This window comes from Tripterygium wilfordii, chromosome 3 (assembly GCF_013401445.1).
Source record: "Tripterygium wilfordii isolate XIE 37 chromosome 3, ASM1340144v1, whole genome shotgun sequence".
Taxonomy (NCBI): domain Eukaryota; kingdom Viridiplantae; phylum Streptophyta; class Magnoliopsida; order Celastrales; family Celastraceae; genus Tripterygium; species Tripterygium wilfordii.
Genome location: NC_052234.1, coordinates 8,259,376 through 8,285,375, shown reverse-complemented (window position 1 = coordinate 8,285,375; position 26,000 = coordinate 8,259,376). Strand labels below are relative to the sequence as shown.

The 26,000-nt window shown below is 37.1% G+C and overlaps 2 protein-coding genes and 1 pseudogene across 2 annotated transcripts; all 3 read right to left on the bottom strand.

Annotated features, from left to right (window-relative positions):
• Positions 1 to 1,934: 1,934 nt before the first annotated feature.
• On the bottom strand, positions 1,935 to 8,950 carry LOC119995075 (ubiquitin receptor RAD23c-like). Its single transcript, XM_038841443.1, has 12 exons — positions 8,730 to 8,950; positions 7,356 to 7,517; positions 4,810 to 4,863; positions 4,093 to 4,193; positions 3,919 to 3,969; positions 3,554 to 3,731; positions 3,296 to 3,445; positions 3,150 to 3,215; positions 3,023 to 3,070; positions 2,793 to 2,902; positions 2,621 to 2,699; positions 1,935 to 2,385 (listed from the first exon to the last, which is right to left on the bottom strand). Exons 1-12 carry the CDS (start codon positions 8,793 to 8,795, stop codon positions 2,269 to 2,271), a joined length of 1,182 nt encoding a protein of 393 aa, XP_038697371.1. The 5' UTR covers positions 8,796 to 8,950; the 3' UTR covers positions 1,935 to 2,268.
• Positions 8,951 to 19,490: 10,540 nt separating this feature from the next.
• LOC119995600 lies at positions 19,491 to 21,179 on the bottom strand (annotated as a pseudogene).
• A 1,095-nt stretch (positions 21,180 to 22,274) lies between these two features.
• On the bottom strand, positions 22,275 to 24,414 carry LOC119995598 (ubiquitin receptor RAD23d-like). The gene is made up of 8 exons (XM_038842111.1): positions 24,308 to 24,414; positions 24,138 to 24,185; positions 23,788 to 23,965; positions 23,311 to 23,379; positions 23,182 to 23,229; positions 22,953 to 23,062; positions 22,778 to 22,856; positions 22,275 to 22,544 (listed from the first exon to the last, which is right to left on the bottom strand). Exons 1-8 carry the CDS (start codon positions 24,412 to 24,414, stop codon positions 22,428 to 22,430), a joined length of 756 nt encoding a protein of 251 aa, XP_038698039.1. The 3' UTR covers positions 22,275 to 22,427.
• Positions 24,415 to 26,000: the final 1,586 nt, after the last annotated feature.

The window sequence follows — 26,000 nt, the reverse complement described above, 5'->3', positions numbered from 1 at the left end:
CGGATCTAAAGGTTTTCACCTTGAGCACCTAGTGAAATTATGTAAAACTCATTGAATATATAGGGCAAATGTACTAGACCCCCAGGAAAAAAAATAACAAGCCCCCAATTAAAAAATGATGACTTATGAACATCAACTAGATGCTTACATTACAGATGTAGAAGACATTTAGTTAGTAGAAGGGGTTTGATGATCTTTTTAGATTGCTAGTGTAAACAAAGAAATATATCTATTTTCTTTTGGTGTATCAGCTTTTAAAGTTAGCGTTGGTTTTGTCTATAACAATAACAAGTGTTAAAAGATACTTTTCAAGAATGAATATTGTCAAGACAGATTTACGCAATAGAATGAGTGACTAATTTTTAATTGACTATCTTGTATGTTTTTATATAAAAAGAGTTGCTTGAAAATATGAATATACTGTTGTAATAAAGCGTTTTCAGAATATGATAACTCGAATAAAACAATTATGATAAATAAAGATGTAATGTTTTATTACTTGAAACTATTACTAATGACTATCTTCATACTACATAAATAACTCTAAAAAAATTTCGGGGCAAGACCCCCCGCTGCTTAGTGGTGCCCCAGTGAATTCGAATCCTGGATTTGCCATTGCCCCATCGACGTGTCATCAAAGCATAGATTCGATTGTCTACAATAATTCGACAATTAACTATGTACCCGACTTGAAGTGGAATATATGGAACAATAAATGGTTTAAGAAAATGACAGCGCTACGTATCCCTAATAAATCCAATCATAATATGTAATTAGATAACGTCTTAACGAAATTCAATGTAATTAGATAACGTAATACTGTTATAACCGGTTATGGAAGAAATTGTGAGGGATATATAGAATTTTTGTGAAGAAAATAGGGTTAGGCCTTCTGCCTTTGTATAGTGTATAGGACAGCTCGTAGTCTTGGTCTTCAGATCGTCCCTTTTCATCATTCAATGGAATGTTTAGCTAAACCTATATTCACCGTCACTACCTTTTAAGGGACATCCACCGTTGCTTGCAACTTGATGCACAAAAAGCTACTAATATCTTTAAAGAATGACTCAGCATTTTTGGGGATGTTTTGGCCAAGCATTTTACGGGGCATTTGGTTGTTAATCCAATGAATGTGAGTGTGAGTGTGAGTATGAGACGAGCTTGAGGCAAGTGTAAAGTGAGTATGAGATGAATGTGAGATGACATTATCATGTTTGATATGAAATCAAGAGTGAACATGAATGTTAGAATTTTAATTGTACAATTTCTATATTACCCAATTTTTTATACATAAAATAAGAATAGACTAATTTAATGGTTGTGATCACTTCATAATAAGAGGTATAATAGTCTTTTGAGTACAAACTCATTCTCCCTTGTGAAAATTGGCCAATCTCACAATTTTCATGAATTTTAATGAACTTGGCTCATCTCTATAAGGAGGGAATGAGAATGAGATGAGTTTATGATTCTATCCTCCCAGACTCAACTAAATGAGGGAATAAATGATTCTTGTTCTCGACCCGTCTCATTCCCCCTCAAAATGCAACCAAATGCCTATAAGGAGGGAATGAGGATGAGATGAGTTTATGATTCTATCTTCCCAGACTCAACTAAATGAGGGAATAAATGATTCTTGCCCTCGACTCGTCTCATTCCCCCTCAAAATGCAACCAAATGTCCCGTTAGAGTTAAGTTTTAGTAGGTTTTTTTTCGGGTTAGTGGTGAAAGGAAAAGATAACTCAGCCACCAAGTGCCATCAATCCATAATCCTACTCGTCTTCCGGGTTCCTTCTCAAGCAAAACAATGCCAAATAGCACATGTAAACACTCGAGACACTCCAAAAACAAAAGGACAGACCCCTGTTATCGGAAAGCCTAACTTCCAAATAGCCAAACCCACCACTCATTTTACAACCAAAAAACCAATCGCATCCAATACAAATAGCTTGATCTATTTCATGAGCTACCGAAACTATTGGGAACAAAAGTCCAAGTGGAGGGAAAAGAAGCCATGAATATAATATTCCGACAGGGAATCATGTATCTATGGTAATCGACATTTAGACAAATTAAACCATAAAAAGAAGAGATCTAATGACATGAACATCTTGACAATCTGCTCCAAACTCCACAAGACAGAATGCTGGGATAACAGGGGGGAATGATATAGCTAAATTCACCCGAGTTGATCAAAGAGGAGAAAGTCAAGATACAAGACAAGGAAACTAGAGGAAAAGCCAAGAAAAATCAGGTAAGACGCTTTGATCATTCCTCAAACTCGTGCATGTGATCTAACAGATAGTTGGCTGCCAGCTCTTCATTCTTGTTGCAAGCAAAGAACACCTCCAATACTATAGCACGATCAAAACCCATAGCTTCAAGCTGCAAAAACCACAAATGTAGATGGAAATTAACTAAACCAACTCATTCAATACAATAGCATGATTAAAACCCATAGCTTCAAGCTGCAAAAACCACAAATGTAGATGGAAATCAACTAAAGCAACTCATCGGTTAAGTTGCCATTCAAGATGCCTTTAATAGAACAAATAGATTATAGGAAATCTTGTCCTCAAAAAAAAAAAACAAATTGAGAACCCAAAAAAAAAAAACTTACGCGTTCAATTGCCTCTCGCTCCTCAGGGGTGACTGTCACTGCCTGTGGCATTGCTGATGCCAATTGACCCAATATATTGCTGAAAAAAAACAGGCAAATGAATATGCTTGTATCCACATTCCACAACAATAACTCAAAAAATTCAAGTAACAGAACATCATATGCATCTCACCCTTCTCCCTCAACAACAGGTTCATTTATCAGTCGTAAGAAATCTGCCTGGTGCTCTTGAATGAGCTGCATCAGATGTGGATTCTGCCTGCCAAGCTCCTGAAGTGTAGGCTGTAATGCAAGATAATTTCATAAAATTTTAATAAAGATACATTGCATTAGAAGAAAATAGCTAAAACAAAGAAGCAAATGATGCTAAAAGAGAACCAAATAAACAAAAATAAAAGGCACCTGCAAGATCTGTGGGTTTGCTTGTACCATAGCTCGCAATGCTTGGAACTGAGGAAAAAAAGAGTACAGGAAAACGCTAAGAACAATATATCAGCATAGCAATATTAAATCTGACAATGTGATTTACCTGTTGGCTGTTGCGTAGGAAATCCAAGGTTCCGGCACTTGCATTTGTACCCATATTTGGTAGTCCCTGATTCAAGAAACTTAAAAGTCCATCACCCAAATCATCCATAAAGTTGAGGAGGATATACTGCTAGACGACTACATTACCTGCGGGAATAAATCTAGGGGGTTTGCATTGGGACCAGTAGCAGGTGCACCACTAGTAGGAAGTGCTGCTGGTTGTTGAGCCTGGGCCAGAGGACTCGCAGCAGCAGGAGCTTGAGCTACTGGTGGCGCTTCAGCTTGCTCAGGTATGCCCTGAGAGAGCACATTTACAAATCATGAAGCAATCAACTAGCTAAACACAATAACAATGACTGGGTGAACAAAATCAGATAAGGGAGCCAAAATTGGATAGGGATTTACAGAATATAGATATTCAACAGCTCTTTCAGGATTGTTAAATGCAGCACGTAGAGCACGAATAACAGTATCTCGATCCCAACTTCCTCCACCCATATCAAGAATCTGTTGAATCGTAGACTCTAAATTACTTCCTCCGACAAGGTTTGATGCTGCTTGGCCATAGGCATCTGCATCTGAACTGCTTGAAAGCAAAGAAAAAGATAACAAATAATCTTCCATTGATTACATGCGAATCATAGCTTATAAGTACGCTTTAGATGTATAGAAGGCAAAATCAAGATCAACAATCAAAGATCAGAAAAAGTACACCCTTAAAACTAAAACCACAAAGTCCATAATCTGCAAATACGAAGTGAAATACTCACGAAACTGGGGGAGCAGCAGCAGCAGGAGTATGTTCAGGGGCTGTCTGTGTACTGCAGAAACAAGAAATAGAGATGATAATAGATAACAAACGAAGAAAGAAGGCTTCGATATTTTCCAGGAGAAAAAGGACAGAGATGGGTGGGGGAGGTGGAGGCAGTAAACTCAAAACTCACGATGTTACAACAGGAGCAGGAGCAGGAGCAGGAGACGGAGCAGGAGCCTGAGATGTAACTGATGGTTGTGTTGCTGTGGGAGGAGCAGAACTTGGTGGAGCCTGCATTAATGCACTTGAAGTAAATTAAATTATGACCTAGTAAAAATCTGGAAACAGAGGGAATATCTTAAAAAGTTCTAAAATTCATTGACTTCTCATTCCATTGTCTATATTTTAGCCGAGTTGCTATTTTCTGACGTAATCCTCATGAACTAAGAATATGTCATCTTGTTGGCCAAATATAAAGTGAGGTAGAGAAGAGACAAGGGGGAGGCTTATTAATGTTATGTCAAAATTAGGTAGCCAGTAAGAACAAGCAAACCCTAGTAGCCAAATTTTATTAAGGAACTCTGAAAAGAACATGTGAAGTCCTAAAATGGTTCACCTTCTCAAGCAACAACAGGAAATAACAGAGTTGGATGTGAGTAATGAAAATCCAGTTTGCTTGTGAACCCATAAACCTCCAGCAGCAGGAAGTGTCTACAATGCATGAACAATCAAGCTTGTCTTGATCACAGCAACAACATTCAAGTACCCAATTTAAGAACTATTTTCCTTCAACACCGAAACTCATCCCAAACTAATATCCAAGAAGTTAATGGAAAGCGTGAAGCTGATGCTACAAGCCTACAACCAGAAACTGAGTGCAAGGAAGAAAGATAATATTTAAAATTACCTGAACCGTAGGTGCAACTGCTGCAGTTGAGGCTCCAGTTGATGAAACCTTATTCTAAATATTGTAACGAGACAAAAATCAGGATACATAATAAATAAAGTGGGGAGACAGTTTGTTAGTCAAGCAAAAAGTATTTGAAAGTTTGCCCGCCCATTCTAAGGATTAAAGTATTAAACAGAGACAACCGCAGACCAAAACCAGATACATTAGTCACTGCATTTAGTCCAGTATTAAAATCCTTGATTCTTTTTGGATACAAAAGTTTCTAGGACTATGTGATGGATTTATAAGAACTACTATGCAAGATGTCAAAGATTACTCAACAGTCAAGAGCGCTCATGGGAAAATACCGTCTCCAGTCTCCACAAATGACCCATCCTCAATGGTAAAGTAATGCCAATACCAACTAAGAAGCTCATCGTAGCAACTCTGGGTTGAAACAATAAATGAAAGCTTTCTAGCACTTGGGCTTCATTTGGTAAAGCATTTGAAAGTAGTATATACATTGTCTTTAAAATGTTGTATTAAATGCTAGCATATGTGTTATCTAAAATGTTGTGTTGTTGAGGCAAATTACATACAGAGGCATTATACAATTCATCAAAAAACAGAAGCAATCAATTATCAAATGCAACAATCATTCCGAAATGCAGCAATCTTTGATTGGGTGGGACTGAAAGAGCCCTTTAAATGCAACAATCATCCTGAAATGCAGCAAGCCAGTAATCATTCTGAAATGCAGCAATCATCCAAACAAATGCAACAATCATCTTGAAATAATCATCCTAGAGAGCTCACACACTTTTCAGTAAAATAAAACCTATCCAACGATCAAATCATGAGAAACAAATGGAACAAAGCCAGCTAAATCGTAAATTAAAGCCGCCAAAAGCAGTGTAGTGATTAACCTTTCGTAAATCAAACAAATTCTGACATTACATCGATTAAAAAAATGTCAAAGCAATCTGCGAAGCAAGAGAAAGGGCTAGACCCGTCGAAGCAAACTACGAAACGAGGGAGAGGAATGGAAAGGCGCAACCAGGAGCGAGGGAGAGGAATGGAAGGACTATTAGAATATGTATAAATGAAGTGAAATGCCCCAAACCAACAAGCTAACTTATTCTTATTGGGTTGAATGAAAAAATAACTAATCTTAACTTGGTATCGTAGCGGGCGTCAATGATGTGTTCTTGGACGGCCTTACCTCCACCCGTTTCTTGCGTGTGGTTGTCCGTTTGCTACACTTGTTGGCCCTTACGTGAGGGGGAGTGTTAGAATATGTATAAAAGATGTGAACTGACAAAGTAATTAATCTTAACATGGTATCGGAGCGGGAAGTCCTGGGTTCAAACCTTAACTTCCTCAATTACCCCATTTGATGTTGCCCCCCAAGTGTGGGCCCTTATGGTGGGAGTAAGTAGCCCTAGTGTTGGCCTCATTTGTTGTGGCGTGTTGGCTTGTCGGATTACCCAGCCCACACATGAGGGGGAGTGTTAGAATATGTATAGATGATGTGAAATGCCCCAAACCAACAAGTTAACTTGTTGGGTTGAATAGAAGTATATAATCTTAACAAGGGCAACCTGAAAGCAATATGCAAGGGCCTACGCCGGCGGAGGCAAATTGAGGGTGTGGAGTGAAATCATGTTTTTGTGAAGAGTGAAATCGTGCTTTTGTGAAGAGTCAATAGGGTTTATGGTAAATATGGAATATGAATGAAAAAGGTGGGGTATTCTGATTATTTGAGGGTTAAAAATCATGAAATGCTATTGAAATGTTGCCTTCATGTAACATTTCGGAATCCTTCAAGAAATGCTACCTTTATATTACTTCAAATGAGGCGTTTGGTTACGAAGTAGCATATACGCTACTTTAAGTTTTTAACATGTTTCACAGGAGAGAATATTTGGAGGATGCAAGTTAGTTTCAACAGTTAGATTGCCAAATAATATAATCTCAAGTGGGGCTATCTCTCAAATGAATATGAAGGCCTTTGAACAACTTACAGAAGCCCAGCACATGATATTCTAGTTAAATCACGCTTTTCCTTCAATAAAAGACATTAGAGAAAAGTGACGAGAGCTTAAAAGGGAAAAGGAGTATAATTATGATTTCTCCATTATTTTCTCTTTGAATTTCATTCTGCTATTCATTAATAAAGTTCTCTTTGGGATTAAAAGTTAGAGGAAATTTTGCAGAAGAAAATCTAACATTTGGTTACCCAATTCTGACTTTTGATGAGTGCCTATATTAACAGCACACAAATGAAGATGCGAAAAACATGAATTTGTAACTGTAGGGGAAAACACAAGATAATGATAATCAAGAAACTAAGACGTATTTGTCCTTCAAAAGGATTAAAAGGAAATTCAAACAAAATTACTTCAAAGTGAAGATAAATTATTTTACGAAAGCAACTGATTTCAAAGGAGTAAAAGCTTTACTTGCCTTGGGAATTACTAGTTCAAATATTCTATAATTTCTACCAGCCTTCTGACAATCCCAAAAATCAGTAAGCAAGAAAACTTCAACATAAAAAAACTAACCTTGTTTAACATGACAACAATAAAACTGTTTTCAACAATTTTATTTTCCTCCAGCGTTGTAGTATCTTTGAGAACTTTCCCTTGATGAATGACCATCAGCTGTTCAGCAGGGTAAACATCCGAACCCTGCACTGTCTCTATATTTTTCTTAACATCGGTCACCTGAAAAAATTAACAGCATTATCAGAATCTGGGGCGAAAAGATAAAATGAAAAGACTGTCACATTGAATAGAACATTTAAAAAGTTTATCACAGAGAGATGAAACACCAAACATCATAAAATAAAGCAGCCAAGCACTCACGCATCATACATGTCAATGATAAATTGTGACGACATTATAATGACCCAAAAACTGCAAACTAAGAACCTTAAAAGTTAATGTGGCCCACACCTCAACCCTCCACCCAAAGATATAAAAAAAAAAACCCAAAAAATGTGTATATTACATAATTCAAAAGAATGGTTGTTGCAAACCCGGACTTAATCAGAATGCCCCACGAAACCTTTAGAGAATCGGTCAGTAAAAGAAAGAACAGTCCTCGCTGCATCCATCAGATAATATAGAAAAAGGTACATCAACATGCCACACAGAGTTCAAGTGTGGCATGGATTGCTTTACTACAAACCAACAGCAATAAGAAAAAAAAATAAACAAAAGAGACCAATTAACCACAAGGACAAAGGTAAGACTTCGTGTGAAACTAATAGAACCACTTTTAGGCTTGTGGTGCAGACAATCTCGAGATAGGACTAACCATTCTAGGATAAAAGAAAATTTTGGGAATGTCATCTCAAGAACTGATACACAACATGAAATAAATACAGCAATACCAAAACTCTGAAGGGAGCATGGTGCCCAAAACCCAACAATTGGATTTACTCCTCGTTTCAATTTAAACCAAGGAATTATCTCTCAACAATGCCACAACGAAGTATACAGTTTTGGCACTACATAATTGACTACTACAGTTCAATGAAAAGTACCAGTTAATTTCAAGTTATATAGTTTAAAAAACAGCTTCCTAAATCCAAATAACAGGTTATGTGATGTTGGCAGAAACACCATACAAATTTAATCACCTCTCAGTGAACAGTAAAAGCGAACAGATTCACTGCCATAATACAGAATTTACACAAATGGAATCAAGAAATAACATGAATTCTAGAGCAATTAGTACAACAACATGCGAAAACCTAAATAATCAAACTAAAAGACAATACCATAAGCCAAAAACCCTAACATATAATCAAACACAGCCGCAAAACCAAAATAGACTCATAATACAGCATAAACCATTCTATTATTAGAATCCTCAACATTAACAGAAAAATTTCTAGCATAATTGAGGGATTAGCAGGCGAGATTCTTTACCGTATCTTCAGGTTTAACATCGATCTCGAAGTGGGTTCCCTTCAAAGTTTTGACGAAAACCTTCATCTTCTAAAAGCTTCACGCCCACGAAGATTTCGATTCCTCGTTCGATTCTCCGATCAACACTCTCGACGATATCGTTCGCAGAGAGAACGAAAGAAACAGATAAAGCCCAAGTAAAAGACTCGCTGAGGAAGCAAGCTTTAGTGCTCTCTCGACTCATATGGCTAGAGAACACAACTAATCCGGTGCGTATACTGTTAGGTGTATGTTTTCTGTTCACCAATCAAAAAATGACACCTGGAGAAATAATCAACTAGGTTCCACATGGCATTGTACGGTTCGTTTTCTTTCTCTTATTTGGGAAGTACCGCGACACCGAACCTCGATCGGGCTAGATCTCTGTGTCCAGTGCAATTTGTCGAGAAGATTTTGTAATTATTCAGCCGAAGAGAGTAAACATCAATCATGCTAATTATGATGAAGGATTAATACACCCTTTACACCACGTAAATTATTAAGTTTATGCTACTTATTTTAGTCATACAAATTTACATTAATATTTTACAAGTTTACACCAAAATTTTATTGGATGACCTAAATTACTGTAAAATTATGATTTACAAAATGTTAAATTTACACACCTTCTAATATGTTAATCACCCAACTCAAACTTATGAAATCGACATCCACACTCGATTTGAACTCCCCTCATCGACAAAAATTTTGGAGCCAATTTATGAATACGATAAAATTTTTGAGCCAGCAAATGGGGAGATCAAAATTGCAACTAAGAGCTAGCAACAACTCCTGTAGGAAGTTCATCATTCTCATTGTACGAATCTAAAATGGCCTTGAAATCTAAGACCTCCAATAAATCCACCGATTAAAACAATTGTCTGATAATCAACAAATGTGTAAGGATCAAGAGAGTGATAAGGTGTTGTTATGGAGTGATAAGGCAGTCACATGGAGAGATAAGGAAGACTACTTGGAGAGATAAGGCAGGTTCTTCACATATTCCTCCACAACCGGATTGGTTTGTTGAATAATGAGTTGTCCCACGTGAAACTTACTCAAGGCAAGTGTTAGTTCAATCACACAAGAGCAAGATCAAGCTTATCCTTCCTACTATAACAAACAGTACTTAACAAACGTACTGATCAATCAAGGGTGGAGCTTATTCTTATCTACAAGTCGTGTTTCATGTTTACTCTTGTACAACAACTTATGATTGGATTAATTATCATGCACAGCATTAGGTAGTCAAGGTCTTGATATATAGCTGCTTGTGTTCAACGTTATGTAAGATCAATAAAACTACAACTCTCAATTTCTATTTGTAAGTAAGAGAAACTGTTGAAAATAACAAATTGGACATCAACAACCATGGAAAGCCAAGTATTGAAAGGACTTTTTGGATGATTTGGCATCCTGGTTGTAGTAGAGCTTGTACTTCTATGCTTTCTTGAACTCGATTTGCTTTGCATCATCGGAGACCGTTCGATCTGTACATTTCATCGAAGACTTGCGATTATAAATTGAAGAGGAAAAATCAATAAAATTAGGTTTTTTTAGTAGGAATTTGAGAGAATTTTTTTATAGTAGGAATTTTACAATTTCCCTTGTAAATTTTTTTTAGAGAATTGGTGTGAATTTATAAGTTTCTAATTCAATATAGAAATACGTATTTAATATTTATTTTTAATAAAGAGTATATTTTTCATTCTAAAAGGAATATATATAAATAAAAAATAAAATAAATGATGTAAATTTAATAGATTTTGTTGTGTAAATAAAATTTCTCCTTTTAATAATGAATGTTTGAAATCGTTTCAATACAACTGCCAAATTTGGAGAGATTAAACAGTATAGAGGTGGCATTAAAAAATTAAATATTAATTTTTATAATGCAATTAATGTGGCGAACTCAGAGCATCCACAATGGTGTTACTTGAGCACATACTCCAAATTTTACTAAATTATATTCTCTCTCTTCTACTCTCTTAATTGGGTGATTGGGTCCCACAACCTACACTATTCATTAACACTCCATACATTCCAACACTCTATACTCATTTTCTTTATTTTCTCTCTCTTCCTTTCCATCATCTCCCTCTTATTTTCCATCACCTCTCTCTTCCTTTTCATATTCTCTCTTTCTTTCCATCATCTCTCTCTTACTTTTTATCATATATCTCTTCCTTTTTCATCATCTATCTCTTCATTATTCATCAATTATCATACACTTCAAAGATCAAGTATGGACTAATTTTTCAAGTGTCATTTTTTGTCACAAGTGTGCATCTAGCGCTTAACTTATCAAGAAAGTATCATCTCAAGTATCCATTGTGAACATCTAGCGTTTAATTTATCAAGAAAGTATCATCTCAAGCACTTCAAAATCATCCCATTGTGGATGCTCTCACGGACCCAAATCGAGAGCTCACGGAGCATTATACCTCTAGAGACGGACGCACTTATAGGTCATTGGGGGCACAACTCCCAGTGACAAAACAAAATTTCTATTACCTTGATATGAGCTAATGTGGATCATGCCCTAAATAAATAAATAAAGAGGCCCCCAATGACACTGACCAAGGTCACTAACTATTATCTTAACCCACAAGCCCACCCATCCTTCTTATTCTCCTAGCCCACAAGCCCACCTAACCCTTTTATTCTCCAAACCCACAAGCCCTCCCAGACCTAACCCAATATCAATACCTCTCGTTTGTTGTCGAATAATTAGTATGTCTGATGTCTCTATATCATGTTGTGCATATCTCTAGAGATCTTAAAAAGTGGTCACGAACAAGAGAGTGAAGGATGTGCTTGTAGAGGTCGTGCATATCATACACTCTCTTGTGGTGTTTTTGTATTTGTAGTCTATATTCGTGAATCATGAATCCATGACATAAAGAACCCAAAAAAAATGTGTGTTTGCAGTTTATATTCGTGAATCGTGAACCTATGACATAGCTCAATTTTTTTTTTGTGTTATTAATTTGAAGTGTTATTAATGTGTTTTTTTTATTTGCGGTCAATATTCGTGAACCCATGACATAAAAGAATCCAATTTTTTTTTTGTGTTATTGTTTTAAAGTATTATTAATGTGTTTTTATGTTTGCAGTCTATATTCACAAAATTGTGAACCTATGACAAAAAGAACCTTTTTGTGTTATTGCTTTAAATATTATTAATGTGTTTTTGTATTTACAGTCTATATTCGTGGATCATAAACCCATGACATAGAGAATCCAAACAAAAAATATTCAGAGGCACTGCCTTTGTACCTTGCACCACTTTTTTTCCCCAATGATCTACTTCTTCATAAAGAAAAGAAAGCTCATTAAGCTTTGAAAAAAAGTTTTTTCAGCAAAATGAAGATCTCTTACTACAACAACATATTGCTTACCAAGAAGGTTCTATGGAGCCCCAAAATATTATGGGACTATCGAAGATAGTTAACGGGAGCTAGATGGAACAGTTCATCAATGAGGTTGTTATACTTGCCCAGATCAACCATCGCAATGTCGTGAAGCTCTTGGGATGCTGTCTAGAGACTGAAGTCCCTTTACTGGTTTATGAATTCATCCTGAACTGCAACTTCTAGGTCACATTCATAGTCATGATCATGTTCGCTTCTGATCCTGGGAAAACCGTCTAAGGATAGCTGTAGAAACAACATTCGCACTTGCTTATCTCCATTTTGCAACTTCAATACTAGTCATTCATCGCGATGTCAAATCTGCAAACATATATTAGATAATAATTACACTACAAAAGTATATGATTTCAGAGCATCAAGGCTTATTCCTCTAGAAGAGTCTCAAAGTAACTACACTAGTCCAAGAAACATTTGGTCACCTAGATCTTGAATAATTTCAAAGAGGTAAGCTGGTAGAAAAGAGTGATGTCTACAGTTTTGGTGTAATTCTGCTAGGACTACTAACTGGGGAAAAGTCCATATCTTTTGAGAGACCAAAAATAAAAAGAAGTTTGCCATCTCATTTTATACTGTCAATGCAATAGAATCATCTGTTCCAAATTATTAAGGCGTAAATTGCAATTGAAATATTTGTGTTATTACTTTAAAGTATTATTAATGTGTTTTTGTGTTTGAGGTCTATATTCGAAAATCATGAACCCATGACATAAATAGCCCTGTTTTTTTTTTTTTTTGTGTTATTGTTTTGGAGTGTTATTAATGTGTTTTGTGTTTTCGATATATATTCGTGAATCGTAAACTTCTCAGAGGCGTTGCATCCACCCCCATTCCTCTCGACAACTTCGTGGTGTCGTTAAAATGTGTTAATCTAGTTACTAAATGTTTGAATTCAATTCAATAGTCACTCGAGCTTAAATATGTCAAATCTTTCAATTACCAAAAGTTATATAAACCCTTATGATTAATTACTTTATGCCACCAATATAGAAAGTCTGTTTGGGAGACCATATTGAGTAGTATATATGCTACCACACAACCAAACAACAAAGTTTGATTTTGACATTACTTTGTCTTATGCTCCTTACGTGCATTATCATCTGATCATTGTTTGAGAAAGTGTCGACTTGATTTAAATTTGAAATCGCTTTGATTTTATTTTGAATTTGACATTACTTTAATTTGAATTAGGTGATGAATAAATAACATAAACGGATTATGTCTAAACAAACATTCATCACCTTCAAATATTAATATACACGGATTATGTCATACAAAATGAATGAATAATAAGTAATTAACTTTTCAAAAAAGAATTAAGAACATATATATTCCTATAAATAAGAAGTAATCTTCACATACTCACACTCCAATTTTTTTTAAGAATTCCTCATCAAATTTTTGTTGTGCATAGTGTCACGAATACTACTCTAGAAGAAAACCCAAATGGCTTCCCAACATGAGTTTTCTGTAGATGGTTGAAAATTACTTCATCCAAGGCCTGATGCAGCAAGAAACTACCCTTGTGGTGGCTAAAGATAAGTCAGACAATTACTGAACCATTCCTGAGGTTGTGAAGGTAATGGTAAGGTTGAGGAGGGGATCCAAGAGATTAATTAAATGCTTGCAAATATTGTAACCACATGAACATATTGGTTTGAGCAATTGACGATGAACTTGAGGTGGCAAAGTTGGGCTTGATGGTCTTGACCTCTTGGGAACATCTGCGGCTGTATGGTGGCCTTGTCTTCATTCGACATACGCCTTTTTTGGGGTAATTGGGTAAGAGAAGTTTTCATTAATATTGCTACTTAACAAATAGAAGGGAAGAAATTGATATAATTCTAAAAGGATTGAATTTATTACATCAACAATGTTGATCAGTACATACATTATTCCGATACATATACTACTATCTCATATTACTCCTCTAGCTACTAGTAGCAGGGAGCCTTAACAACATTTGGAACCAAAAAGAACAAAAAAATTTGCACGCTTTGCCGCTGCATGCAGCCAAGTTTGTGATGATGCATTTACACATTGGGTCAAGGAAGAAGCCATTTGGAGCCCTGAATGAAAGCAAGGGAGATGATGTCGTTGGCTTGAGGAGGTGCGAGTTGCTTGGTGAACTTGGCCCTTGTAGCGGGGTTGGCTCTGTTAGCGTGAGTCAGACATAGTCATAATAGAATTAGAATTTCATTATAGAATTAGAATTCTTATATTATTTTAGCTTCCTTCAGTGGTGTTACATACCACATAGCTAGTACTTGTAACACTGTATATATGCCTCCATGAGAGTGAATATACATAACATTCTAAAGTTTATCATGGTATCGAAGCAGGTTTTGCTTGGCCTGTCTGTTTTCAAAGCAAAAACCTAGTCGTCGTTCTTCAAGTTTCTCACCTTAATCAAGTTCTTCCACCCTCAATCATATAGTCTCGAAACAAGAGATTTGTTTTTCTTAAAACTAACACCAATAGCCATGTCGAATGATACATTGGCTGGAACTATCATCCCACTAGTGGGTTCAACATCTACAAACCCAACTGAATCTTTTAGTATGAATGCCTCACTGATTGGCTTTAAGCTGAACAATACAAACTACAAGCTTTGGTCACGACTGATGGAGGTAGATGCTGCGGGTCTGCACAAACTTGGATACCTCGACGGCACAACTCCGGTGGTAGACGTGCATGATTCTGGTTACTCAAAGTGGGCAGCCGAAGATGCTATGGTGCGCGGTTGGATGTTGAAAACCATAGAGAGGGAATTACTTGAATTGTTCATTGATCTACCGACGGCAAAAGAAATCTAGAGTAGTGTTATGCAGATGTTTATGACGGGGTCGATGAGTCCCAATATTACGAGTTACGGTGTAAGGCAACAAGGACGAAGTAGAACGGATGTCAAGTAAATCTCTGTTTTGCAGAACTAAAAAGTGTTTGGCAGGAGATGGACAAATGACATCCAAACCGGATGGTATGTGCTGCTGATGTCAAGACCCAGAGTGATAATCTTCAACAAGATCGGGTATATGACTTCCTCCAAGGCCTTGATGACATCTTTGATGCAACCAGGAGTGAGATTCTTCGAATGATGCCTATCCCAGGAATAGAGGAATGCTTTAACACTTCGGCGTGAAGCACAACGACAGATTACGATGTTGGGCGCAAAAAGCGCCGACAATAATCCCTTTATGGCTATGATCAGCAAACCGTATTTATCTATGGAAGTTGACAAAGATAAGCTTCGGTGTACCCACTGCAATGGAACTCATCATACGAAAGATACGTGTTTTGAAATTCACGGCTACCCGGATTGGTTCCTTGAATGGCAAAAACAAAATAAGGGACGAGCAAACAAGCGCTCTGGAAAAGCTAAAGTTGCTGAAACCGAGACTGGTGTTGTAGCTATTGCGGCTAGTCAGAGTTTGTCCGTGAACCAAGACCATGGTGGGCTTGGCAACCAGCTCTCCCTTCTTAATCTAATCTCGTCTGACGAAAATATTGGAGACACATGTAATATAGGCAAGGCTTTAAATGTGTCTGCAGGTCACGATAAGGGATGGATCATCAATTCCGGTGCCACAGACCACATGACATATGATCAAACTTTACTTAAATCTATAGTGCCTTCTCCAAAAGACGATATTATCACGGCCAATGGTAGTGTCATCCCAGTTTGTGGAGTGGGTTTTGTAACACTCACCGATACCCTCTCCCTACAAAATTGTTTACTAGTTCCTGCACTCTCCAGTAACCTGTTATCTATGGGACAAGTAACTGAGAAATTAAATTGTGTTGTACTGATGTTTCCCTTGTTTTGTTTACTTCAGGATATCCGGACTCAAGCGATCATTGGGCGTGGTACTAAAAGAAATGGGTTATATTATGTAGAAGATCTCGCACCAGGTTGTGTGTTTCAAGTTCAAAGTGCTGATAGTAATAAAGTAAAGAAGATTCAGTTGTGGCATCGTCGGTTGGGTCATGTTTCTTTTAGTTATTTGAAGAAACTACTTCCATCCTTATTTATTAATATTTCAGATTCATCTCTAGAGTGTAATGTCTGCACCTTGGCCAAAAGCCATTGATCCTCTTATTCCTTGAGTTTTAATAAAAGAACAGTTCCTTTTGAATTAGTTCATTTTGACGTATGGGGTCCATCACCTGTGACTACTCAGCTTGCAATTCGATGGTTTGTTACGTTTGTTGATGACTATACTAGAATGAATTGGTTATACACCATGAAACATAAGAGTGATGTGGTTGCTGTGTTCAAAGCATTCTATCGTATGATATGTAACCAATTTTCTCTTCCCGTTAAAGTACTTTGAACAGATAATGGTGGTGAATTCGTCAATTTTGAGTTGTCATAGTTCCTTCAAGAACATGGCATCCTCCATGAAACGACTTGGCCTCAAACTTCTCAACAAAATGGCGTAGCTGAAAAGAAAAACAGACATATCCTTGAGACTACACTTGCCCTTCTTATTGGTGCATGTGTTCCACAAACTTACTGGGCCCATGCCGTGACCTATGCAGTCTACCTCATGAATCGTATGCCGTCAAGGGTACTTTCTTTTCGCATACCATTGGATGTACTTGCACAACATGTTTCTATACCTTCGTGTTTACAGTTGGAACCCCGAATTTTTGGTTGTGTGGCCTATGTTCATCTCCACAAAAATGAACGAAGCAAGCTAGATCCATGCGCAGTTCGTTGTATTTTTCTTGGCTTTAGTCCTCACCAAAAGGGCTATCGATGTTATTATCCAACAACACGACATATGTACGTTACCATAGATGTCACATTCTCTGAGGAAGCTCTTTTTTTTCTTCCACCACAAACCGAACATACTCCTCAGGGGGAGACGATCACAAGAGACCACTATGGTTGGTTTGGGTTTACATCTACTTCGGAGCAGCTTGAACCAAAAAAAAGGGTATTGCAGCAGAACCTGAAGCTATTTCGGGTACTACAAAACCCAGAGATATTTTGGATAAGTTGGCTACTGCAGAACTAGGAGATGTTTTGGAGCAGTCTACAGAGCATACCGAGCAGTTTGAGCAACCCATACAGTATAACCCCTTTCCTACACCACGTGTACACACCCATGATCAACCGGATATACCTAAGGTAAGTAATACTGACACTAGTAATTTTTAGTCCACTAAACTTACTTTTGTGTTACCAGCTCAAGAAAACCGTGGGAAGCCACCTGATCGGTACTCTCCAGAAGGGAAAGCCTAGTATTCCATTGCAAACTATGTTTCTACTCATCGGTTATCTCCGATGCATTGTGCATTAGTAAGACAGATGGAGGACATTAAAATCCCAACTAAAGTGGAAGAAGCTCTGAAAGATCCTAGGTGGACGGAGGTGATGAAAATAGAGATGGATGCGTTACTAAAGAATGATACATGGAGTGTGGTCTCACTGCCGACTGGAAAAAGACCTGTAGGGTGTAAGTGGGTGTTCACTATAAAACATAAAGCAGATGGAACAATTGATCGATACAAAGTGAGGTTAGTGGCCAAGGGATACACTCAAACGTTCGGAGTAGATTATCAATAGACTTTTGCTCCTGTTGCGAAAATGAACATTGTGAGAGTTCTATTATCATTGGCTGCTAATTTCGATTAGCCATTGCGTCAGTTTGATGTGAAGAATGCATTCCTGCATGGAGATTTAGAGGAAGAGATCTACATGGACCTTCCCTCGGGATAGAATGTTTCAAACATGGGAGGAAAAGTCTGTAGATTAAAAAAGGCATTGTATGGTTTGAAGCAGTCACCTAGAGCATGGTTTGGAAGATTTTCTCAAGCAATGAAGAGGTTTGGGTATCAACAGGGGAATTTCGATCACACATTGTTCTTCAAGCGCATGAATGGTAAAGTGACCTTACTTATTATATATGTCGACGATATGATTGTTACAAGTGATGACCTGGATGAAATTGAAAAGTTAAAAGACTACTTGTCCTCCGAATTTGAGATGAAAGATTTAGGAGACTCAAGTATTTTCTCGGGCATTGAGGTGGCTCGCTCAACAAAGGGTATATACTTGTCACAACGTAAGTATGTGTTGGATCTTTTGACTGAAATTGGGATGCTCGGTTGTAAGCCATCCGACACTCCTATTGTACAAAATCATCACCTGGCGATCTATGAGGACCAAGTTCCGACTAACAAAGAGAGGTATCAGAGGTTAGTAGGAAGATTGATTTACTTGTCACTTACAAGACCAGATATTGTCTATGCTGTAAATGTAGTAAGTCAGTTTATGCGTGCTCCGAGTGAAGATCATATGTTAGCAGTGATGCGTATCTTGAGTTACCTTAAAGGGGCATCAGGTAAAGTGCTTGTGTTTAGGAAGCACGGGCATATGGAGGTTACGGGATACACTGGTGTGGAGGTTATGGACAGACGTTCAACCTTAGGGTACTTTACGTTTGTAGCTGGGAATCTTGTGACTTGGAGGAGTAAGAAACATAATGTAACTGCTCGATCATCTGCAGAAGCGGAGTATAGAGGAATTGCTCACTGTATTTGTGAACTTCTATGGATCCGGATACTACTTAATGAAATTGGTTTCAAACCTAGTGGACTTATGAAGTTGTATTGTGATAATCAGGCAGCTAGGGAGATAGAAGATAACCCAGTACAACATGATCGGACTAAACATGTGGAAGTTGATCGACACTTTATCAAAGAAAAACTGGAAGCTAAATTAGTAGACATTCCATTTGTAAGGACAGGAGATCAGTTGGCAGATGTCCTTACTCATGCAGTTTCGAGCAAAGTATTCTACGACTCACTTGACAAGTTGGGTTTGGATGATATCTACGCACCAACTTGAGGGGGAGTGTTAGCGTGAGTCAGACATAGTCATAATAGAATTAGAATTTCATTATAGAATTAGAATTCTTATATTAGTACTTGTAACACTATATATATGCCTCCGTGAGAGTGAATATACATAACATTCTAAAGTTTATCAGGCTCCTGGTCCCTTGCACTGGTATTCCCCAAAGAAAGCCGTACTGTAATACCACAATCAAAATTAATTCATAACCAGATCAATAAAATTTGAATGATCACTCTAATTCAACAGAAAATGATGAATGAAATCCGTTACTTGGCGTGTTCAGGTTTGAAATTCTCACTCCATCCCTCAGGAGCGACGGCGCTGCCCAAGTCTCTGAAGGCAAAAATCACTGTAGGATTAGGCATCCATGCTCCAAGTAGGCTCCCTTCCCATCTCCTATTACTTACAGTGCACAAATGAATATCCAACATCTTCTAGATTTCCCTATCTTGCGTGTGTTGTTATCATAGTAAAACCTTCCTCTGGTATCACATTTATCTCTGTGTTCTGTAATATAATATTCATTGTTATCAGTCAAAAACCAAATCGAACACGTAAACTTTCTTCTAATCATATATATGCCTAGATTGATAGAGAGTGAGAGGCTGTTGTTCGGTGGACAGCTGGATGGGTTCCACGTTACCAAAAAAAAGAGTCAGAGAGACTGTTATCGTATTTAGACATACCAAATGGAGGCACTTGGCATTTACGAAGATGAAATCAACAGTTCCGATAATGAAGCAGTCCTTGAAGAAATGAAGGCCCTTGTTGTCACACAGTGTGTCCTAAAATCCGATGAGTTTGCAGTTATACATAGCTAATTTGTCTCTTGAGATCCTTGCAGCCATTGCCTGTGCTCCCTTTATCTTCCCATTCGGCCTTCGCATAGAATTCTAATCGATACAAAACATATAATCACATCCAAATATGTACAAAATGTGTGTAATTCAACATAGCAAGCATTTTTTATAATGTACCATAACAATGATATTGGCAGCGACAAAGTGATCGGATTCGACAATCAAGGTAGCACTGTCGACCATTCCATATTCATCTGTTGTGTCGCCGAAAACGATCATTGACATTTCACTGGGTGCATCATAAAATCTAAAAAAAAAGGGCTTGGTACGTTCAATTTTGACCTTCTCTTGGTACTCTCCAAGTCCAAGTGAGATAATTGCACGCTTTGTGTTCTGAGAAGGAATACCATTGCTGGCTTCAGTTATAGTCTCGAATTCCCCACTAGTTTTGCCAATCTTAATGACCTTAGCACCAGCCTCCACTGCATCCAGAGCAGGGTCTAAGGTCGCCTTCCAATCCAACAATGGCTTGACATTGGTGGTAAACTAGTCGCTCAACTACACTGCATCTGTTGGGATCGATGTCGCGTCATTTGGAGATACCGAGGGCCCTCAACCAATGTCATAGTCCTCTAGGTTACTTTTCAAGCAAAAGAAAGTCGTATATAGCACACATATTAAACACTTAAGACACGTAAAAAAAACATAGAGAGACCCATGTTATATCAAAAGCTGATGAAGACCATGGTCGTAAACTCAAGAATGCATACAACTGAATTCGTCGCTATAAGATGAAGATGGACCGAGCCCAGTCAAACCATGTAGATCGCGGGCCTGAAGTCATGCCGCCCGATAATAAAACTGATTTGGAGAGCACTGCTGGAGTTCATATGTTTCAAGGAGATTGACATCTCCTAGTATTATGGAAGTTGCTTTTACCAATTAAGTAGGAGAATATTTAGGAGAATATATTTAGGAGTAGACTTCTATTTTTTTTTCTATATTTATTAGTGGCCGGCTGAATAAGAAACCAGGGAGAGCATAACATCATCTTTCCAAAACACCATTAGTCCACCACTAATCGCAATTGGATCAACTGCCACACCACGCTGAAATTTTAATTCATTACGAATTCTATCAATGTGGTGAGAACGCAACTTTGTTCAAATTAAGAAACAAATACCAGTGGACTTTACTTTAATCGAATGGTTAATTTTACGAATTGTCGGTTGATTCTCAAGCCCCCGACAATTCCAACCTTTGAGACTCTTGGCTCCCGGTGGCACTGAATATCAGCCCCCGCCACATCAATTTTGGCCTTCTTAAAGCACATCTTCTTAGATTTACTCTTCTGATGTGGTGTAGAGACATCCTTTTGAATTAATAAAAATCCTTGAGATTTCAATCTCAAATCTTCTTGTGCTATACGTGAGTGTGGCTAAGAAAACTCTACCAGGTTCTTTGAGGTTTCATAAGAAGCCCTCAGCTCCCAAATAGCCAAACCCACACTCTCATTCTACAACCAAAAACCAATCGCATCCAATACATATAGCTTGATCTATTTCATTAGCTACCCGAAACTAAAGGAAAAAAAAGGCCCAAGTAGAGGGAAAATAAACTATGAATATAATTTAGTCCGTTTGACAAAGCTTATAAGCTAAGGGCATAAGCTCTACCAAACACCCCAAATAAGGTAGCTTATAAGTTAGCTTAAAAGCTCTAATAAGCTTCAAAATAAGCGAGCTTGTAAACTATAAAAAATAAACTAACTTATAAGTTGTGAGATAAGCTGTTAGGTGTTTGACGAAATTTATAACATAAACTAGCTTATAAACTCTAAAAAAAGTCTATTTAAATTTAATTCAAAAGATAAAATAAAAAAATTTATAATATTATATATAATGTTATCTTGATAAAAAAGAAGAACCAAAAAAAAAAAGCTCTAAAATAAGTTCAATTTGAAGCTTATTTTTTTGGAGTTTATTAGAGCTTATGTGAGTTGTTTGAGAGAGTTTATTTTGGAGTCATAAACTCTACCAAACAGGCCAAGTGTGTTTTTTTTGGGCACACATATATCTCACTCAGTCGATTGTCAAACGAGCAATCTCTTTATTTCCTTTTTAAAATGTGACAAATTACCCCAAAAAATCTCATAAAACAACAATTATAATGATTTATATAGTTCTCAATAATGTGTTCATTTTTATTTTATCTTTTAAACTAAAATAAAATAGATTTTTTTATGGCTTATAAACTAGTTTCAGCTATAAGTTTCACCAAACACCTAACAGTTTATAAGTTAGTTTTTTTTTTTCCCTGTAACTTATAAGCTAACTTGTTTTGATAACAAATAAACTTTACCAAACGAAACCAATATTCCAACAGGTAATTATGTATATATAGTAATCTAATGACATGAACTGCTTGACAATCTGCTCCAAACTCCACAAGACAGAATGCTGGGATAACAGGGGGGAATGATATAGCTAAATTCACCCGAGTTGATCAAAGAGGAGAAAGTCAAGAAACAAGACAAGGAAACTAGAGGAAAAGCCAAGAAAAATCAGGTAAGACGCTTTGATCATTCCTCAAACTCGTGCATGTGATCTAACAGATAGTTGGCTGCCAGTTCTTCATTCTTGTTGCAAGCAAAGAACACCTCCAATACTATAGCACGATCAAAACCCGTAGCTTCAAGCTGCAAAAACCACAAATGTAGATGGAAATTAACTAAACCAACTCATCCAATACTATAGCACGATCAAAACCCATAGCTTCAAGTTGCAAAAACCACAAATGTAGATGGAAATTAACTAAGGCAACTCATCGGTTAAGTTGCCATTCAAGATGCCTTTAATAGAACAAATAGATGATAGGAAATCTTGTCCTCAAAAAAAAAAACAAATTGAGAACCCAAAAAAAACCACTTACGCGTTCAATTGCCTCTCGCTCCTCAGGGGTGACTGTCACTGCCGGTGGCATTGCTGATGCCAATTGACCCAATATATTGCTGAAAAAAAACAGGCAAATGGATATGCTTTTATCCACATTCCACAACAATAGCTCAAAAAAAAATTCAAGTAACAGAAAATCATATGCATCTCACCCTTCTCCCTCAACAACAGGTTCATTTATCAGTCGTAAGAAATCTGCCTGATTCTCTTGAATGAGTTGCATCATATGCGGATTCTGCCTGCCAAGCTCTTGAAGCGTAGGCTGTAATGCAAGATAATTTCATAAAATTTTAATAAAGATATATTTAATTAGAAGCAAATAGCTAAAACAAAGAAGCAAAGGATGCTAAAAAAGAATCATTAAACAAAAATAAAAAGCACCTGCAAGATCTGTGGGTTCATTTGCACCCTAGCTCGCAATTCTTGGAACTGAGGAAAAAAGAGTACATGAAAACACTAAGAAGAATAAATCAGCATACCAATCTTAAATTTGTCTACAATGCAATTTACCTGTTGGCTGTTGCGTAGGAAAGCCAAGGGTCCGGCACTTGCATTTGGACCGACGATATTTGGAAATCCCTGGTTCAAGAAATTTAAAAAGTCCATCACCCAAATCCTCCATAAGTTGGGGAGGATATACTTCTAGAAGATTATATTACCTGCGGGAATAAATCGGTGATGCCAATTGACCCAATATATAGCTGGAAAAAACAAGCAAATGAATATACATGTATCGGATACATTGTATCCACAACAATAACTCAAAAAAATTCAAGTAACAGAACATCATTTGCATCTCACCCTTGTCTTTGAACAGGTTCATTTGCATTTGAAACGATATTTGGAATTCCCTGATTCAAGAAACTTATAAGTCCATCACCCAAAGCCAATCCAATGAAATCTTGACACAAGAAACTAGCGAAACACAATCACAACGATTGGGTGAACAAAATCAGATAAGAGAGCCAAAAATGGATAGGGATTTACAGAATATAGATATTCAACTGCTCTTTCAGGATTGTTAAATGCAGCGAGTAGAGCACAAATAACAGTGTCTCGATCCCAACTTCCTCTACCTTTATCAAAAATCTGTTGAATCGTACTCTCTAAATTACTTCTTCCGAGAAGGTTTGATGATGCTTGGCCATAGGCATCTGCATATGAACTGCTTGAACGCAAAGAAAAAGACATTGATTACATATGAATCATAGCTTATAAGTAAGCTTTAGATATATAGAAGGCAAAATCAAGATCAACAGTCAAACATCAGAAAAAGGACACCCTTAAAACTAAAACCAAAAAGCCCATAATCTGCAAATGAGAAGTGAAATACTCACTAAACTGGGGGACCAGCAGCAGGAGTAAGTCGAGGGGCTGTCGGTGTACTGCAGAAACAAGAAATACAGATGATAATAGATAACAAACAAAGAAAGAAGGCTTCGATATTTTCCTGGAGAAAAGGAACGGTCATGGGCGGGGAGGTGGAAGCAGTAAACTCAAAACTCACTATGTGCCAACAGGAGCAAGAGAAGGAGGAGGAGGAGGAGCAGGAGCCCGAAATATAATTGGTGTTTGTGTTGCTGTGGGAGGTGCAGAACTTGGTCGAGCCTGCATTAATGAACTTAATGAAGTAAATTAAAAATTATGACCTAGTAAATATCTGGAAACAGGGGGAATATCTTAAAAAGTTTTAAAATTCATTGACTTCACATTCCATTGTCTATAGTTCATGGGGCAGGCTTATTAATGTTATGCCAAAATTAGTTAGCCAGCAAGAACAATCAAACCCCAGTAGCCAATTTTATTAACGAATTCTGGAAAGAACATGAAGTCTAAAATGGTTCTCCTTCTCAAGCAACAACAGGCAATAATACAGTTGGACGTTAGTCTTGATAATCCAGTTTGCTTGTGAACCCAAAACCTCCAGAAGCAGGAAGTGTCTACAATGCCTGAACAATCAAGCTTGTCTCATCACACAAGTTCTCTAATATGATGATATTTTACATATTTTTAAATCTTTCTTTACACTTATTTTTGTGTCTTTTCATTGGAATTAAGATGGATACTATATGAATATTTGTGGGAGCAATGAAGGAATAGAGAAGAGCTGACAAACAAGTGGAGAAAAGACCAGAGAAAGAGAGACGCGGGAGAGAAAAGGAAAAGAAATAAGGTAAAGCGAAGTCAAACAAGTGGACCAACTATGCAATAAAAGAGAAGGATTTGCTTTGCAAATAGAAGGTTGCGGTTGTGGTGTTCAAGTCTGATTAGGAATTCAAAATTCTAATCGTCATGTGACAAGTTTATAAAGGAAACATGTAGCACCCGACTATTGTAAACAAGGAGTTCAATTAGAAATAGGAAAGCAAACAGGAGAAGCAAAGCTACACGTGAAGGAAGCTTTTGAAGTCTTAGGTTTCTCATATAAAAGGAGGAGTTTCGGCATAATTGAAAAGAGAGTTAGAGAGCAGCAATATTCTTTCTCCGTGCGACAGTAAAAAAAGATTCTAAGGATTAAATGGATGACAACCGCAGACTAAAACCAGATACATCTGTCATTCTAGTTAGTGATTCAATAAGTTTCTAACAAAAGTTTCTAGGACTATGTGAAGGATTTATAAGAACTACTATGCAAGATGTCAAAACTCTTTTATATTTTTGCTTCTCATTTTCTTAGGATGTGATATAAAGGGATATGGATGCGCAGGGTACTATTAGTTAAGAGTGTGGCCTTAGCAAGTATTGAGTGGCAAAACAGAATCGAGTGTGAAGCACAGAACGGACACTGCACGGATACGCCGACCCGACAATTCTCAAAACTCTAAGAATACGACACGTTAAGGACATGGAAGACAAATATTTAATAAATATATTTATATTTAATTCATATAAATATTCCAACTACAAATCAAAATACTATAAGTATATAACATCATAACAATCAAAAGATTCAAAACCCAAACATACAAAACTTTTTTTTGGATAAGTCCAAACATACAAAACACTACAATTAGATAGCTAATATATTTTTTAAAGTTTGGCCAGTTATATTACCCAAACTTTTGTGTTTGTCGTTTACTCGTTTGATATTGTCGTCATGTTTAGAAGTTAGAATATTCTCTTTGTCAATTTTCAATAGTGTTAGGAATTGTCAACTTTAAAGTTGACCATTTGTTTTGAAGTGTCGGACACGCATGCAC

Coding starts and splice junctions, on each gene's coding strand:
- LOC119995598 (XM_038842111.1), bottom strand. CDS start 24,414: ATGCAGGCTCGACCAAGTTCTGCACCTCCCACAGCAACACAAACACCA. Junction 24,186..24,307: donor CTTGCTCCTGTTGGCACATA/GTGAGTTTTGAG, acceptor TTGTTTCTGCAG/TACACCGACAGCCCCTCGAC. Junction 23,230..23,310: donor TCCTACGCAACAGCCAACAG/GTAAATTGCATT, acceptor TTTTTTCCTCAG/TTCCAAGAATTGCGAGCTAG.
- LOC119995075 (XM_038841443.1), bottom strand. CDS start 8,795: ATGAAGGTTTTCGTCAAAACTTTGAAGGGAACCCACTTCGAGATCGAT. Junction 7,518..8,729: donor ATGTTAAACCTGAAGATACG/GTAAAGAATCTC, acceptor TAATTTTTTCAG/GTGACCGATGTTAAGAAAAA. Junction 2,700..2,792: donor CCTGTTGTTGAGGGAGAAGG/GTGAGATGCATA, acceptor GTTTTTTTTCAG/CAATATATTGGGTCAATTGG.